The sequence below is a fragment of the Heterodontus francisci genome, chromosome 35 (genome assembly GCF_036365525.1).
Source record: "Heterodontus francisci isolate sHetFra1 chromosome 35, sHetFra1.hap1, whole genome shotgun sequence".
NCBI lineage: Eukaryota > Metazoa > Chordata > Chondrichthyes > Heterodontiformes > Heterodontidae > Heterodontus > Heterodontus francisci.
In genome coordinates this window covers 52,151,483-52,164,294 of record NC_090405.1, presented here as the reverse complement: position 1 = coordinate 52,164,294, position 12,812 = coordinate 52,151,483, and the positions used below count along the sequence as shown (strand labels likewise).

The window sequence follows — 12,812 nt, the reverse complement described above, 5'->3', positions numbered from 1 at the left end:
TGGGAAAGTGGAGTTGATATATAAGATTAGCCATGATTGTACTGAATGACAGAGAAGGCTCAAGGGGCCAAATGGCCTACTCCTGCACCTATTTCTAATGTTCTTATGTAACAGCAGTTTAAATAAAACTCCCAGCTCTAGCGTGAGATCTGAAAATGCTGGAAACAGACTGGTCAATTAGAGTCTGTGGAGAGAGGAGCAAAAGTTACTGTTTTGGGATCAGCCCTTGTTAAAAGAAAGAGTTTTTAGCTGAGTTAGAGGGAGTAGGAAGCAAATAAATGCCAGGCATGCATCCACAGTAGCATCCATCCGTGCATGTTCTTTTAATCAAGTTGTTCTGGCTGCTGCACAAACATCACAATATTAAGAGAAGACGCAACAAGTGTTGGAAATTTGAGAGAAAATGCTTCAAATCTCTGTCATGGATCAGAAAAGGGAAAAGACAGATTAACATATCAGGAGCAAAAGAAAAGGCCCTTCATCAGAAGTGCAGAAGGTAAGTGAGCTCCTTTATCAGATTGATAAGAGCACAAGTTAAATGGGATCTAGAGCTGATACAGCTCTGTTCTGCATTTTAAACGTGCAGCACCCTCTGGTAAATTGCCCAAGTGGCATGCGCCTGGATGGTGAATATTGGCTATTCAATCACAGAGGGCACCATCGAATGTCTGGTGCTATCCACCGCCCAGACTGGAGTCGCTGGATCTCAGTTCATAGTAGGAACTCTGGCTGTTTTGGTTTTTGTTTTCTAACCTTTCAAAACCAGCATTGCTGAGTTCAAGTAACAAGTGGTTGACATCCTTCCATCTATGAAAGATGATGGACACGCAGCAAACAATCCATTTAGGTGGACTGTCTTCTCTTGGTGCACCATTGCTGATGGCTGTGAAGGACAATCCTTGAGAGGCAGGTTCTGCCACAAGTGCTGCGTGTGAAGCTGCCAAATGACGCTCTGAGTTGTTGTTTTTGATGTTGGTGCCTGTTGCCAAGCTGCTGTGGTGATTGGTCGTCATGGTAGTGCACACCAGTCCACAGGATATGTTGCTATTTCCCTCTTTTGCCAGCCCGCATCTCCCAAGTGCGATAGTCAACATTTAGAGCCTTCACGTCACGCTTGCAAGCATCCTTAGGGCGCCCCACTGGTCATCTGACCTCAGATACCTCGCCATACAGAAGGTCCTTGGGTATGCAACTGTGTTCCATCCTGCGGATGTGTCTAATCCACCGAAGCCACCTCTGTTTGAATAGTGCCAACGCACTTGGGACCTCTGCCTTTGAGAGGACTGCCATAAGTGTCACAGCCCAACTATCCCACCTCGGCTCTGACCCTGGATTGAGCCTGGGATCTTCCCGATCTATATGTCTCCGTAGCACATCAGCAAGTGGATTTATCCATGAAAGCTTTGGGGACATTTATCAAAATTCTAACAATGAGAATTTGTTTATTGCAACACACACTATGCTATTGGAATGATTTTACAGCAAGTTTTCCAATAACCTGTGACAATACATCACTTTGGCCATTGAACTGCTTTCCAGAGCAGTTGCTGTGATACTGCAGTAAACAAACTGTATCCCCAGTAAGTGCTGATGTAAGAGTACACTCTGTCTGCCATGGGATTTTACTTTCTATTCGTTCATGTCGCTGGCCAGGCCAGCATTTATTGCCCATCCCTAATTGCCCTTGAGAAGGTAGTGGTGAACTGCCATCTTGAACTGCTGGAGTCCATGTGCTGTTAAGGAGGGAGTGCCAGGACTTTGACCCAGTGACAGTGAAGCATTTACAATATAGGTCCAAGTCAAGATGGTGTGTGATTTGGAGGGGAACTTGGTGTTGGTGGTGGTGTTCCCATGCGCCTGCTGCCTTTGGTCTTTTCGGTGGTGGAGGGTGCGGGTTTGGAAGGCTCAATGCTATAATTCGTGAAAAGTGGAAAAGAAAGAATGTGAGGGTTACGGGGAGCAGGCAGGGGAATGGCACTGTGAACTGCTCATTCAGAGAGCCAGTGCAGACACAATGGCCTGAATGGCCTCCTCTGCGCTGTAACAATTCTGTGATTCTGTGACTGATGAAAAGTGGCTACAAATAGAGACCAGCTGAGGACAAGATGGAGCTCAGCTGGAATTCCCTGCCCCAGCCCTTCACCATTGTCAAGATCCAGTTGACATTCACTGCCTCCTGTTGTGGATGTTGCTGCATCTCTGTTGAATTTGAATCCAAGATTGCAAAGCTGAAAGGTCTAAGCCACTGTGCCGCTCACCTAGATTATTTTTGTTGTTGTTGGTCAGTGTGAGACTGGAGGATGTTTTCATAAGCTCCTTTCACCAAGTCTGTACATCTCACAGAATGAATGCTTCTGGGGACAGGAGTGATTCCGAGGAAGAGTCAGCTGAAGAGGAAGCAGAGAATGAGGAAGAGAGTCTGAATGAGGAGTCAGAGGAAGAAATTGAGCCAGTTGAGAAAAAAACTGATGTGTTGAGAAGGAAAGTAACAGTTAAAGAGTTGGTGATGCACATTAAGCAGAGTAAACATTTGGGAGAACACGAGAGACTTCACAAACAAGAGCTGTTAACATCCATGCAGAACCCTGAAGGAAATGACAAAGCCGTTAAAGAGGAAATGCTCAAGAAGAAAAGGAGGAGGAAACGGAGGTAAAACTGGGACTGACATTTTACTGATCCTTCACAATTTTAACATCACTATCTCAATGCTTTCTTGGCTACACCCTCACACTGACCAGTGTATCTCACAGCTATTCCATCACACTGACCAGTGCTCCTCCCTCACACTGACCAGTGTATCTCACAGCTATTCCATCACACTGACCAGTGTATCTCACAGCTTCTGCCTCACATTGACCAGTGTATCTCACAGCTTCTGCCTCACATTGACCAGTGTATCTCACAGCTTCTGCCTCACATTGACCAGTATATCACCCAGTGTCTCTCACAGCAGATTCGGTCACACTGACCAGAATATCTCACAGCTATTCCATCACACTGACCAGTGCTCCTCCCTCACACTGACCAGTGTATCTCAGCTTCTGCCTCACATTGACCAGTATATCACCCAGTGTCTCTCGCAGCAGATTCGGTCACACTGACCAGAATATCTCACAGCTATTCCATCACACTGACCAGTGCTCCTCCCTCACACTGACCAGTGTATCTCAGCTTCTGCCTCACATTGACCAGTATATCACCCAGTGTCTCTCGCAGCAGATTCGGTCACACTGACCAGAATATCTCACAGCTATTCCATCACACTGACCAGTGCTCCTCCCTCACACTGACCAGTGTATCTCAGCTTCTGCCTCACATTGACCAGTATATCACCCAGTGTCTCTCGCAGCAGATTCGGTCACACTGACCAGAATATCACAGCTATTCCATCACACTGACCAGTGCTCCTCCCTCACACTGACCAGTGTATCTCACAGCTATTCCATCACACTGACCAGTGTATCTCACAGCTTCTGCCTCACATTGACCAGTATGTCACCCAGTGTCTCTCACAGCAGATTCGGTCACACTGACCAGAATATCTCACAGCTATTCCATCACACTGACCAGTGCTCCTCCCTCACACTGACCAGTGTATCTCACAGCTTCTGCCTCACATTGACCAGTATATCACCCAGTGTCTCTCATAGCAGATTCGGTCACACTGACCAGAATATCTCTCAGCTATTCCATCACACTGACCAGTGCTCCTCCCTCACACTGACCAGTGTATCTCACAGCCACTCCCTCACATTGACCAGTTTACCACCTAGTGTGTCTCACAACGATTCAGTCACACTGGCCAGTGTATCTCACAGCTACTCCCTCACACTGACCAGTGTATCTCACATTAACACCCTCACACTGACCAGTGTATCTCAGTTACTCCCTTACACTGACCAATATATCTTGTGTTACTCCCTCACACTAACCAGTGTATCTCACGGTTACTTCCTCACACTGACCAGTGCATCTCATGGTCACTCCCTCACACAGACCAGTGTATCTCACCGTTACATCCTCTCACTGACCAGCGTATCTGAGTTACTCCCTGACACTGACCAGTGTATCTCACATTAACACCCTCACACTGACCAGTATTTCTCACGGTTACTCCCTCACACTGATCTTTATATCTCATGGTTACATCCTTACACTGACCAGTATATCTCATGGTCACTCCCTCACACTGACCAGCGTATCTCACGGTTACTCCCTCACACTGACCAGTGTATGTTATGTCTTCTTGTTGTTTTCTGGTTCCCAGATGTTGGAAATAATCACACTTTAAACTTGGAAAGGCTGGAGTCTTTGTTTAATCATTCAGCCAGCATGCTTCCTGCTGTAAGAGTGGTGAAACTGGTTTTCTGATGCATATCACATAACTCTCCAGTGCAGCTGTGAATGTGGCCTCACTGGGACACTTACACATAACAACTAGTTCCTAGCTAATTCGTTGATAGCACTTTACATATAGTATAACAATATATAACATCCTTCTGTCTTTAAAATATAATCCCCCTTTATCAATATAACTGTCTATATAACCAAAGAAGATTATCAACCAACTTTTGGAAATAATCTGAACCCCTTTTTAGAGTCTTTTATAGGCTGGATTCTTTTTTCTAAAAGATATTATTCACGGTATTGCTTGGGTGGCAAGTTGTGTCTCCATCTTGTAGATTTGACATTTATTGCTCTCAGTGGTGAGTTGGCACGCTGTACAGGTGATGTTGTGTCACTTGCTGGTGATGTTGTTAATGTCTCACTGGGTAGTGATGTTTCCAGTGTTGTTGATGGTCTTTTCTGTTGTTCCAGCTCCGGTGTAGGTCGAATATGGATTCTGTTCCTTCTCATTTGGTTACCGGTTTCGGTCTCAATGATATTTGACCTTGGAGTCTCAGCTTCACCAACAACCTTTGCTGGGCTCCAGGATTTCATGATTGGATCCTGTACGTGTACAGTTTGTCCTTTCAATAGTTCAGGTAGGGATTTAGCATGCTTGTTAAAGTGTTGCTGTCCTCTTACCTGTGCTTCAGTGAGTTTTTGTCTCACTTCCTCCTGGTCACTTGAAGGATGTATTTTGCTTGTCAGAGTAGTCTTCTATTTTCTGCCATTCAATAGCTCTGCAGATGATTTCATGTCAGCCTTGAGAGGTGTGGATCGGAGTGACAATAAGGCCAGGTTTGGGTCTTCCTCCATCTCTTGGCATTTCACAAGTGTTCTTTTGACCTTCTGGACATGTCTTTCTATAAATCCGTGTCCCCGTGGGTAGTGTGGTGATGAGGTGATGGTGTTGAACCCATACTGGTCAACGAATTCCTTAAATTCTCTGGATGTAAATTGGGTGCTATTGTCACATATTAACCTTTTCAGGAATCCCTTGCTCAGTGAACAGAACTCGTACTGCTGAGCTGATTGCTGTGGCTCTCAAGTCTTTCACCTTCCGGATAAAAGGGAACTTTGAGTAGTGGTCTACAACTATGAGATACCGTTCTCAATTATGTGTGACTAAGTCGACTCCTACAGTATGCCATGTAGCTATCATCTCCTCTTTTGCTGTGTGTTTCTGTACTTCTGGCATACATTGCTTGTAGACACCATATTTTCAATATCTTTGTATATGCCTATCCAGTATATGATCTAGCTCTGAGCTTACACTTCTCCATTCCCATGTGGCCTTCATGTATCTTTTGGAGAGGTTCTTTCTGCATTGTTTTGGGTAGGATTATTCTGGATCCGGCTGGCAGAACATCATCTTCTAGTGAAAGGTCATCTCTGATAGACCAGTTCTGACGTATTGCTGGCCGTGTGTGCTGTATCTTATCAGGCCATCATGGATCACTTGCTGAGAGAGCATCTGTAACTCCTACTCTTTGCTGGTCTCATCTCTAACTTGACTAAGTTTCGGTAGTGTTACATTCACTAGGTGATGAAACGTTATACCTAGATCTTCTGTCTCGTGTTTCTCCTGTGGTGACAACTGAGATAGGGTGTCTGCCAGCACTATTTCTCTTCCTGGCTTATATTTCAGAGTGAAATCGTAACTCTGAAGCCTCAAGAGTAACCTCTGCAGTCTTGCTGGTGCTTTACATGGATTTTTATTGTCAATCTGCCTCAGTGGACAATGATCACTCTCCATTATGAACTTTCTCCCATAGAGATATATTTGTGGAACTTCTCACATCTATACACGACTGCCAAAAGCTCTCTTTCTATTTTGGCATATCTTGTCTCAACTGATGTTAGGGCTTTGGATGCAAATGCTATTGGCTTTCCCTCTTGTACCAGGGCTGCTCCCGGTCCTTTTGTGGAAGCATCGACTTGCAGAGTGACAGGTTTCTTCCTGTCGTAGTATGACAGACTTGTCTCCTTGCATACTACCTTTTTGAGTTTGTTGAAACTCCTGACATGTGACTCTGACCACTAGTACTCTACATCTTCTTTCATCAGCTCCCATAGGTTTGCTGTGTGTTCCGACATGTGCAGAATAAAGGAGCTCATGTATTGTATCAAACCAAGGAAACTTCTCAACTCCCTCCTATCTCTTGGGGCTTCTATCCCAGAGATGGCGGAGATGTGTACACCATTCTGAAGACCTGCCATTCTGTCACTTTCACAATACATTTGTCTGTGTTTAGCTTAATCCCAGCCTTCATGTAAAAGGTTGTCATGATCTTTTCCATCTACACCATATATCTGGATATCATCTGCTATGCCGACTGCTCCTTTGCATCCCCTGTACGTCTCATCTACTTTCTGTTGGAACACCTCCTGGCTCACTTTGAGGCCAAAGGGTAGATGCAGGAATTTGTCTCGTCCAAAGGGTGTGTTGAATGTTGTCAACAATGAAGATTCTGTGTCTAGCTTCACATTCCAGTAGCCATTTCTGGCATCAAGCTTGCTGAAAACTTTTGCCCCTGCCAGTGCTGGTATGATTTTTCTTAGTGTGGGAATAGGATAGTGATCCCTCTTTATTGCTTGGGTTCAGATCTTTGGGATCTAGGCAAATTCTTAGCCATCCATTTGGCTTCTCTCTCACCACGATAGAATTTACCCAATCTGCAGGCTCTGTGACTCTGGCGATTACCTTCTTTTCTTCCATTTCTTGCAGCTCTCTTTCAAGCTTTCCTTTTAGTTCTACTGGTACGTTACGTGGGGGATGAATCACTGGTTTCATCACTGGGTCAATAGTGATGTGGTACTCAAAATCGTCAAAGCATCCAACCATCTCATCAAAACACCCTGGGTACGTTTGTACCATATCATCTTTGCTTCTGATTGGAGGGCGCTTTTCAATGGGTGTACTGTCTTCAACCCTCAGTGTCGCCTCCTTCACCTCATGGTTTACTGAGATAATCTGCAGCTCTTCACAACTGCTCAACCCCAGGATAGCTGGACCATCTGTTTCCGTGACGTAAAACATACAGTTAATATCTTTTCCTTTGTGTGTTCCTCTGATTTGGGTTGTTCCTAGCTGTCGAATCTCAGTTCCCCTTTATGCTGTTAGCATGACGTTGTTTGGTTTCAGAGCACCTTCCCTTGGATAACCATTATCCTCCAAATTTTCAGGAAAGATCTTCTGGTATAGTCTGAGTGGGATGATGTTACTCTGCGCTCCAGTATCAATCTTCACCTTCAGATTTATCGTTGTGGGCTTATTTCTCAGCCTCTTCCTGATCTGAATGGTTGTGTGAATTTTTTTTCTCTGGGAACTGTCACATCCAGACATTTCATGCAATTGTATGTTTCCTAGGTCTATCATATTCTCAAACCCATCGTCATCTTCCAGGATATGGATGTTTTGGTTTCTTTCACTACTCATTTGCCCTGTTACTCTGTTACTCTGGTTCTGGTGATTCATCTACCAACTTCTTGCCTTGTTCTGCACATCTTTTCCCAGTGATTGGTCTTTCATTAAGCTCTGCAGATTGATCCACATACGGGAAATTTCCTTCTGACTGTCAATTCGTGTGGTCGTCCACAGCTCCTGCACGTCTTGCTCTGTCTGGTGTACATTCTTTTGTTGTTGTTTTACTGCATCAACCCTGCTGCCTTTCCCTTGGCTTAACTGAAGGCTAGCCGTTTGGGTAGTCAGTGTCTTCATCTGTCTGTTCGTGGCTTCATGTGCTCTGGCAGTGTCTACAGCCTGTGATATTGTGAGCTTGTCCTTTCCGATTAGAACTTTCTATACTTCAGGATGTGAAGAACCCCAAATGAGCTGATCTATCAGCCCTCCATCTGCGTCTTTAAATTTACATTTTCTGGCTGCATTTTTCAATCTTGTTACAAAATTGTTAATAGGCTCACCTAGTTCCTGTCTGAGGCCTTGAAATTCATTTTGGTATATCCGACGATTTGATTTTGGCTGGAGATGAGTGCTTAACCTTTCAAAAATTTTGCCCGGGTTTCTGCTGTCCTCTTCACTTAGGTCCCAGCTGTTAAATAAATGTAATCCTTTATCTCCAGCTCATAGAATCACAGAATCATTACAGCACAGAAGGAGGTCATTCGGCCCATCATGTCCGCACCGGCTCTCTGAAAGAGCAACTCCCTCAGTTCCATTCCCCTGCCTTCTCCCTGTAGCCCTTCACATTCTTCCTTTTCATACAACGGTCTAATTCCCTTTTGAATGCTTCAATTGAACCATGTTCTCAGGCAGCGCATTCCAGACCTTAACCACTCGCTGCATGAAAAAGTTTTTCTTCATGTCACTTTTGCTTCTCTTACCAAATACTTTAAATCTGTGCCCTTTTGTTCTCGATCCTTTTACGAGTGGGAACAGTTTCTCTCTATCTACTCTGTCCAGACCCCTCATGATTTTGAATACCTCTATCAAATCACCTCGCAGCCTTCTCTTCTCCAAAGAAAACAGTCCTAACTTCTCCAATCTATCTTCATAACTGAAATTCCTCATCCCTGGAACCATTCTTGTGAATCTTTTCTGTACTCTCTCCAATGCCCTCACGTCTTTCCTCAAGTGCAGCTCCCAGAATTTTACGCAATACTCCAGCTGAGGCCGAACTAGTGTCTTATACAAGTTCAACATAGCTTCCTTGCTGTTGTACTCTTTGTCCGTATTAATAAAGCCCAGGATACTGTATGCTTTATTAACCGCTCTCTCAACCTGTCCTGCCACCTTCAATGACTTATGCACAAATACACCTAGGTCCCTCTATTCAGTGGCTATATGATATAGCTGACCTCTCCTCTTCATTAGTGCCTTTTAGGAAACTACTAAATGTCAATCTGCACTTTTATTTAAACTTCTCAAATGCCTCTACGACATCATCAGCTTCCCAATTCATTATGGGCTGTAGCTGTGCATTCATTCCTGTCCTGGCTGACATTTTTTTTTTTCATTTTCACACGAGTCACTCAGTTTTTCTTTCTCTCTCTCTCTGGTGCTAATTTGGGTCAATTTTCCCAATCTAATTCTTTTAAAATGTCCTCTGTTTACTCACTGACACTCGTTGCCACCATGTTACGTCGTCTTGTTGTTTTCTGGTTCACAGATGTTGCAAATAGCCACACTTTAAACTTAGAAAGGCTTCAGCTTTTCATTTATTCGGCCAGCTTGCTGCCTGCTGTAGGAGTGGTGAAACTGATTTTCTGCTACTATCACATGACTCTCCAGTGCAGCCATGAATGTGGCCGCACTGGAACACTTGCACATAACAACGAGTTCCTAGTTAACTGGTTCCTAGCACTTTACAGATAGTATAACAATATATAACAGTGTCTCTCACAGCTATTCCCTCACACTGACCAGTGTATCTCACGGTTACTCCCTCACACTGACCAGCGTATCTCACGGTTACTCCCTCACACTGACCAGCGTATCCCTCGGTTACTCCCTCACACTGACCAGCGTATCCCTCGGTTACTCCCTCACACTGACCAGCGTATCTCACGGTTACTCCCTCACACTGACCAGCGTATCTCACGGTTACTCCCTCACACTGACCAGCGTATCTCACGGTTACTCCCTCACACTGACCAGCGTATCTCACGGTTACTCCCTCACACTGACCAGCGTATCTCACGGTTACTCCCTCACACTGACCAGCGTATCCCTCGGTTACTCCCTCACACTGACCAGCGTATCCCTCGGTTACTCCCTCACACTGACCAGCGTATCCCTCGGTTACTCCCTCACACTGACCAGCGTATCTCATGGTTAAAACCTCACACTGACCAGTGTATCCCTCGGTTACTCCCTCACACTGACCAGTGTATCTCATGGTTAAAACCTCACACTGCCCAGTGTATCCCTCGGTTACTCCCTCACACTGACCAATGTATCTCATGATTACATCCTCACATTAATCGATATTAATGTGGATCGTATGAACACTGCTCCCATTTTAGAGGAAGGATCCTCTAAAATCTTGCTCTAGTTTGTAGAAAAATGTAAGTAAAGCCTGTTGCCTTGTTGATCCTTCTCGCAGCTCCTGCCTCCCAAACCTTCCACAGTTTTTCTCTATTTTGTCATTGTTACTGTGCTCATTGCATCTCTGAAATGTCCTCTCTTAGTGCTTCCATGTTAAATGACACTGTTCAACACGATCTACTCCCCATATCATCATTGTGTTGTATTTGAGACTTTGAGTATCAGACGGCAATGCTGAGCACAGGCCAGTTATTTCCCACAGTGAAATCTATAACATTTGTCTATTTTATTGAGAGCTCAGCCTCTTCTTTTTTGCAGGTGTGTTGGAATAAATCTGCTTAATTGCAAGTATGAAAGTGGTGAGTATTAATTAAATTAGGGTTAATCAGGGAGCCGGGGCAAGTCACACAGATCAAGCAACACATACTGGCCTTTGCCCCTCCAATTTTCTCCCTTCCTGTCCTGGAGGAGATGACTCATTTTAGAGTGCAACTCCATGGGTGTCCGCTGCTCTCTTGTGTCTTGCACAGGTAGCCTTCTGTGAGCTTAGGCAGTGAGTGTTGGCCAGGATGTCCAAATTTGGGCCTATCTGTGATACTTGCACTAAACATTATGTTCCTGGAGTCCACACACATGGACCTTGCAACAAGAAATCAAGCAGGGGCAGGAACTCTGGCTAATTCTTCCCGCCCACCACCCCTGACCTTTACTCCCTTATTGATACTGGTTGAACAATCAGAATCATAATTAGTGTCACTTGATTGCTACCCAAGGTGAGATCAGATAACTCAATACATACCAAAAATCGAACCAAGGGCCTTTCTGGTGTCTGTGGTTGAGTCCTACGTCAGGCAGTTTATTTAAAATTGCTCTATTCTTATATACAAAAGACTTAGAGACCAAAATAAATTCTGGTAGTCTGCTTCCTAAAGACTCGAGTTCGCTCGGTATTCTGTTTTAATAGCCTATTCCACACTCATTGAATGTGAGGATGACCATTCCATTTACATTGCACTTAAGTGTTAGTTACTGAATTCATTAGAAAGTTTTACAAATTATTTTTTTCTGTCTTTGTCCCATCCTTTTCCCTTCTTTATCTGTTCCAGTGTTACTCTTCTGAATTGTTCATTCACCCTTTGTCTTTTTTATACCTTGCTTTCTTTTCTATTTCTCTGTCTCTCCAGCTCTGTTTCTTTTCACTTCTATTGTTCTCATTCTTTTCTATCTATCTACCTCTGTCTCTATCTCTGCCTCCTTCTGTATCTCTCTTATCACTTTCCTTGCATCTTTTGGTATTTCTCTCTCTCTCTCTGCCATACGGCAATGGTTTATGTCTGTACCTTCTGTTATATGTTCCAGTTCGCCGTGCAGCTCGCCGATATGGACTGAAGGAGGTTGGGGAGGATGAAGAATGCATATTGTACTGGACCGACTCCTCTGTTTCTCATGAAAAAATCATGGAGATGAAATGTTTTCAGGTCAGGATCATGGCACTGAGGAGGAAAAGAAGATAATAAGCAATATAAAGTGATTGGTTTCAGATTAATGAAAGGTAGACACACCAGAGTTCTGGATTTGCAGCTTGCCTTTTGTTTTTGAAGAATAATAAGTTCTAAACTTTTACACCGGCTGAAATGATGCCTTTCTTTTTTTTTATTTAAGCTAAATATTTGCAGGAAAAAACAGAATATATTCTTAGAATTTTGAATTTAATTACAAGAAAAAGTTTATTATCTGATAGGTGATCCTTCTCTCATCTTTAGTTTCCAGGTGTTCTATCTCTATTGCAATCATGTCTCCACCTCTTATCAATACTGCTATGGTCATAACTTCCCTGAATGTTCATCTCTTGCTTCTCCCAACCCATAGACATGCCATTCTGCCTGCTGAAGCAGTGCTTCACCAACACATCTCCTCCACCAATTTATTCATGCCCCATACTATTGAACTCAGTGTATTCCTCAGCCTTCCCTTCATCCTACTATCTGAGGCTTTTAGACGCAGGTCGATGACACCTCATCACTATTTATTTTTTAATTTAACTTGTCTTCTCTCCAGTTGTTCCTGGTCTACATTCCCCTTTCCTTTCAGAGTTATCTGGTGTGTGTGATTGTTGATTTTTGTATTTCTTTACATTTCTGCAGAAAATCAATCACTTCCCAGGAATGAGCGAGATTTGCAGGAAGGATCTCCTGGCCAGGAATTTGAATAGAATGCTGAAACTCTTCCCAAAGGAATATAACATCTTCCCACGTACATGGTGCTTACCTGCTGAGTGAGTGATCTTAGAACTGACAATGGGCTGAATTTTATAGAGCCCTCGACGTCTGGATCCCTGGCGCGGGGTGGGGGGGGTGGGTGGCGGGTGGCACAAGGCCTGCCACCGACCCCGTCACTGGCAGGGCCTGTCCCGATCTTG

General features: G+C 44.1%; 1 protein-coding gene across 4 annotated transcripts in view; it reads left to right on the top strand.

Moving 5' to 3' along the window:
* LOC137350697 (tubulin polyglutamylase TTLL13-like) overlaps positions 1-12,812 on the top strand; it is a 52,502-nt gene that overhangs the window by 4,296 nt on the left and 35,394 nt on the right. For 3 of the 4 annotated variants that reach the window (XM_068015584.1, XM_068015586.1, XM_068015583.1), the window contains exons 2-5: positions 2,344-2,649; positions 10,712-10,752; positions 11,753-11,871; positions 12,538-12,668. In XM_068015584.1, coding sequence (XP_067871685.1) covers positions 2,344-2,649; positions 10,712-10,752; positions 11,753-11,871; positions 12,538-12,668 — 597 coding nt within the window. Of the gene's footprint in view, positions 1-430; positions 497-2,343; positions 2,650-10,711; positions 10,753-11,752; positions 11,872-12,537; positions 12,669-12,812 lie in introns of those variants that run through there. The other variant, XM_068015585.1, reaches the window with a different exon arrangement.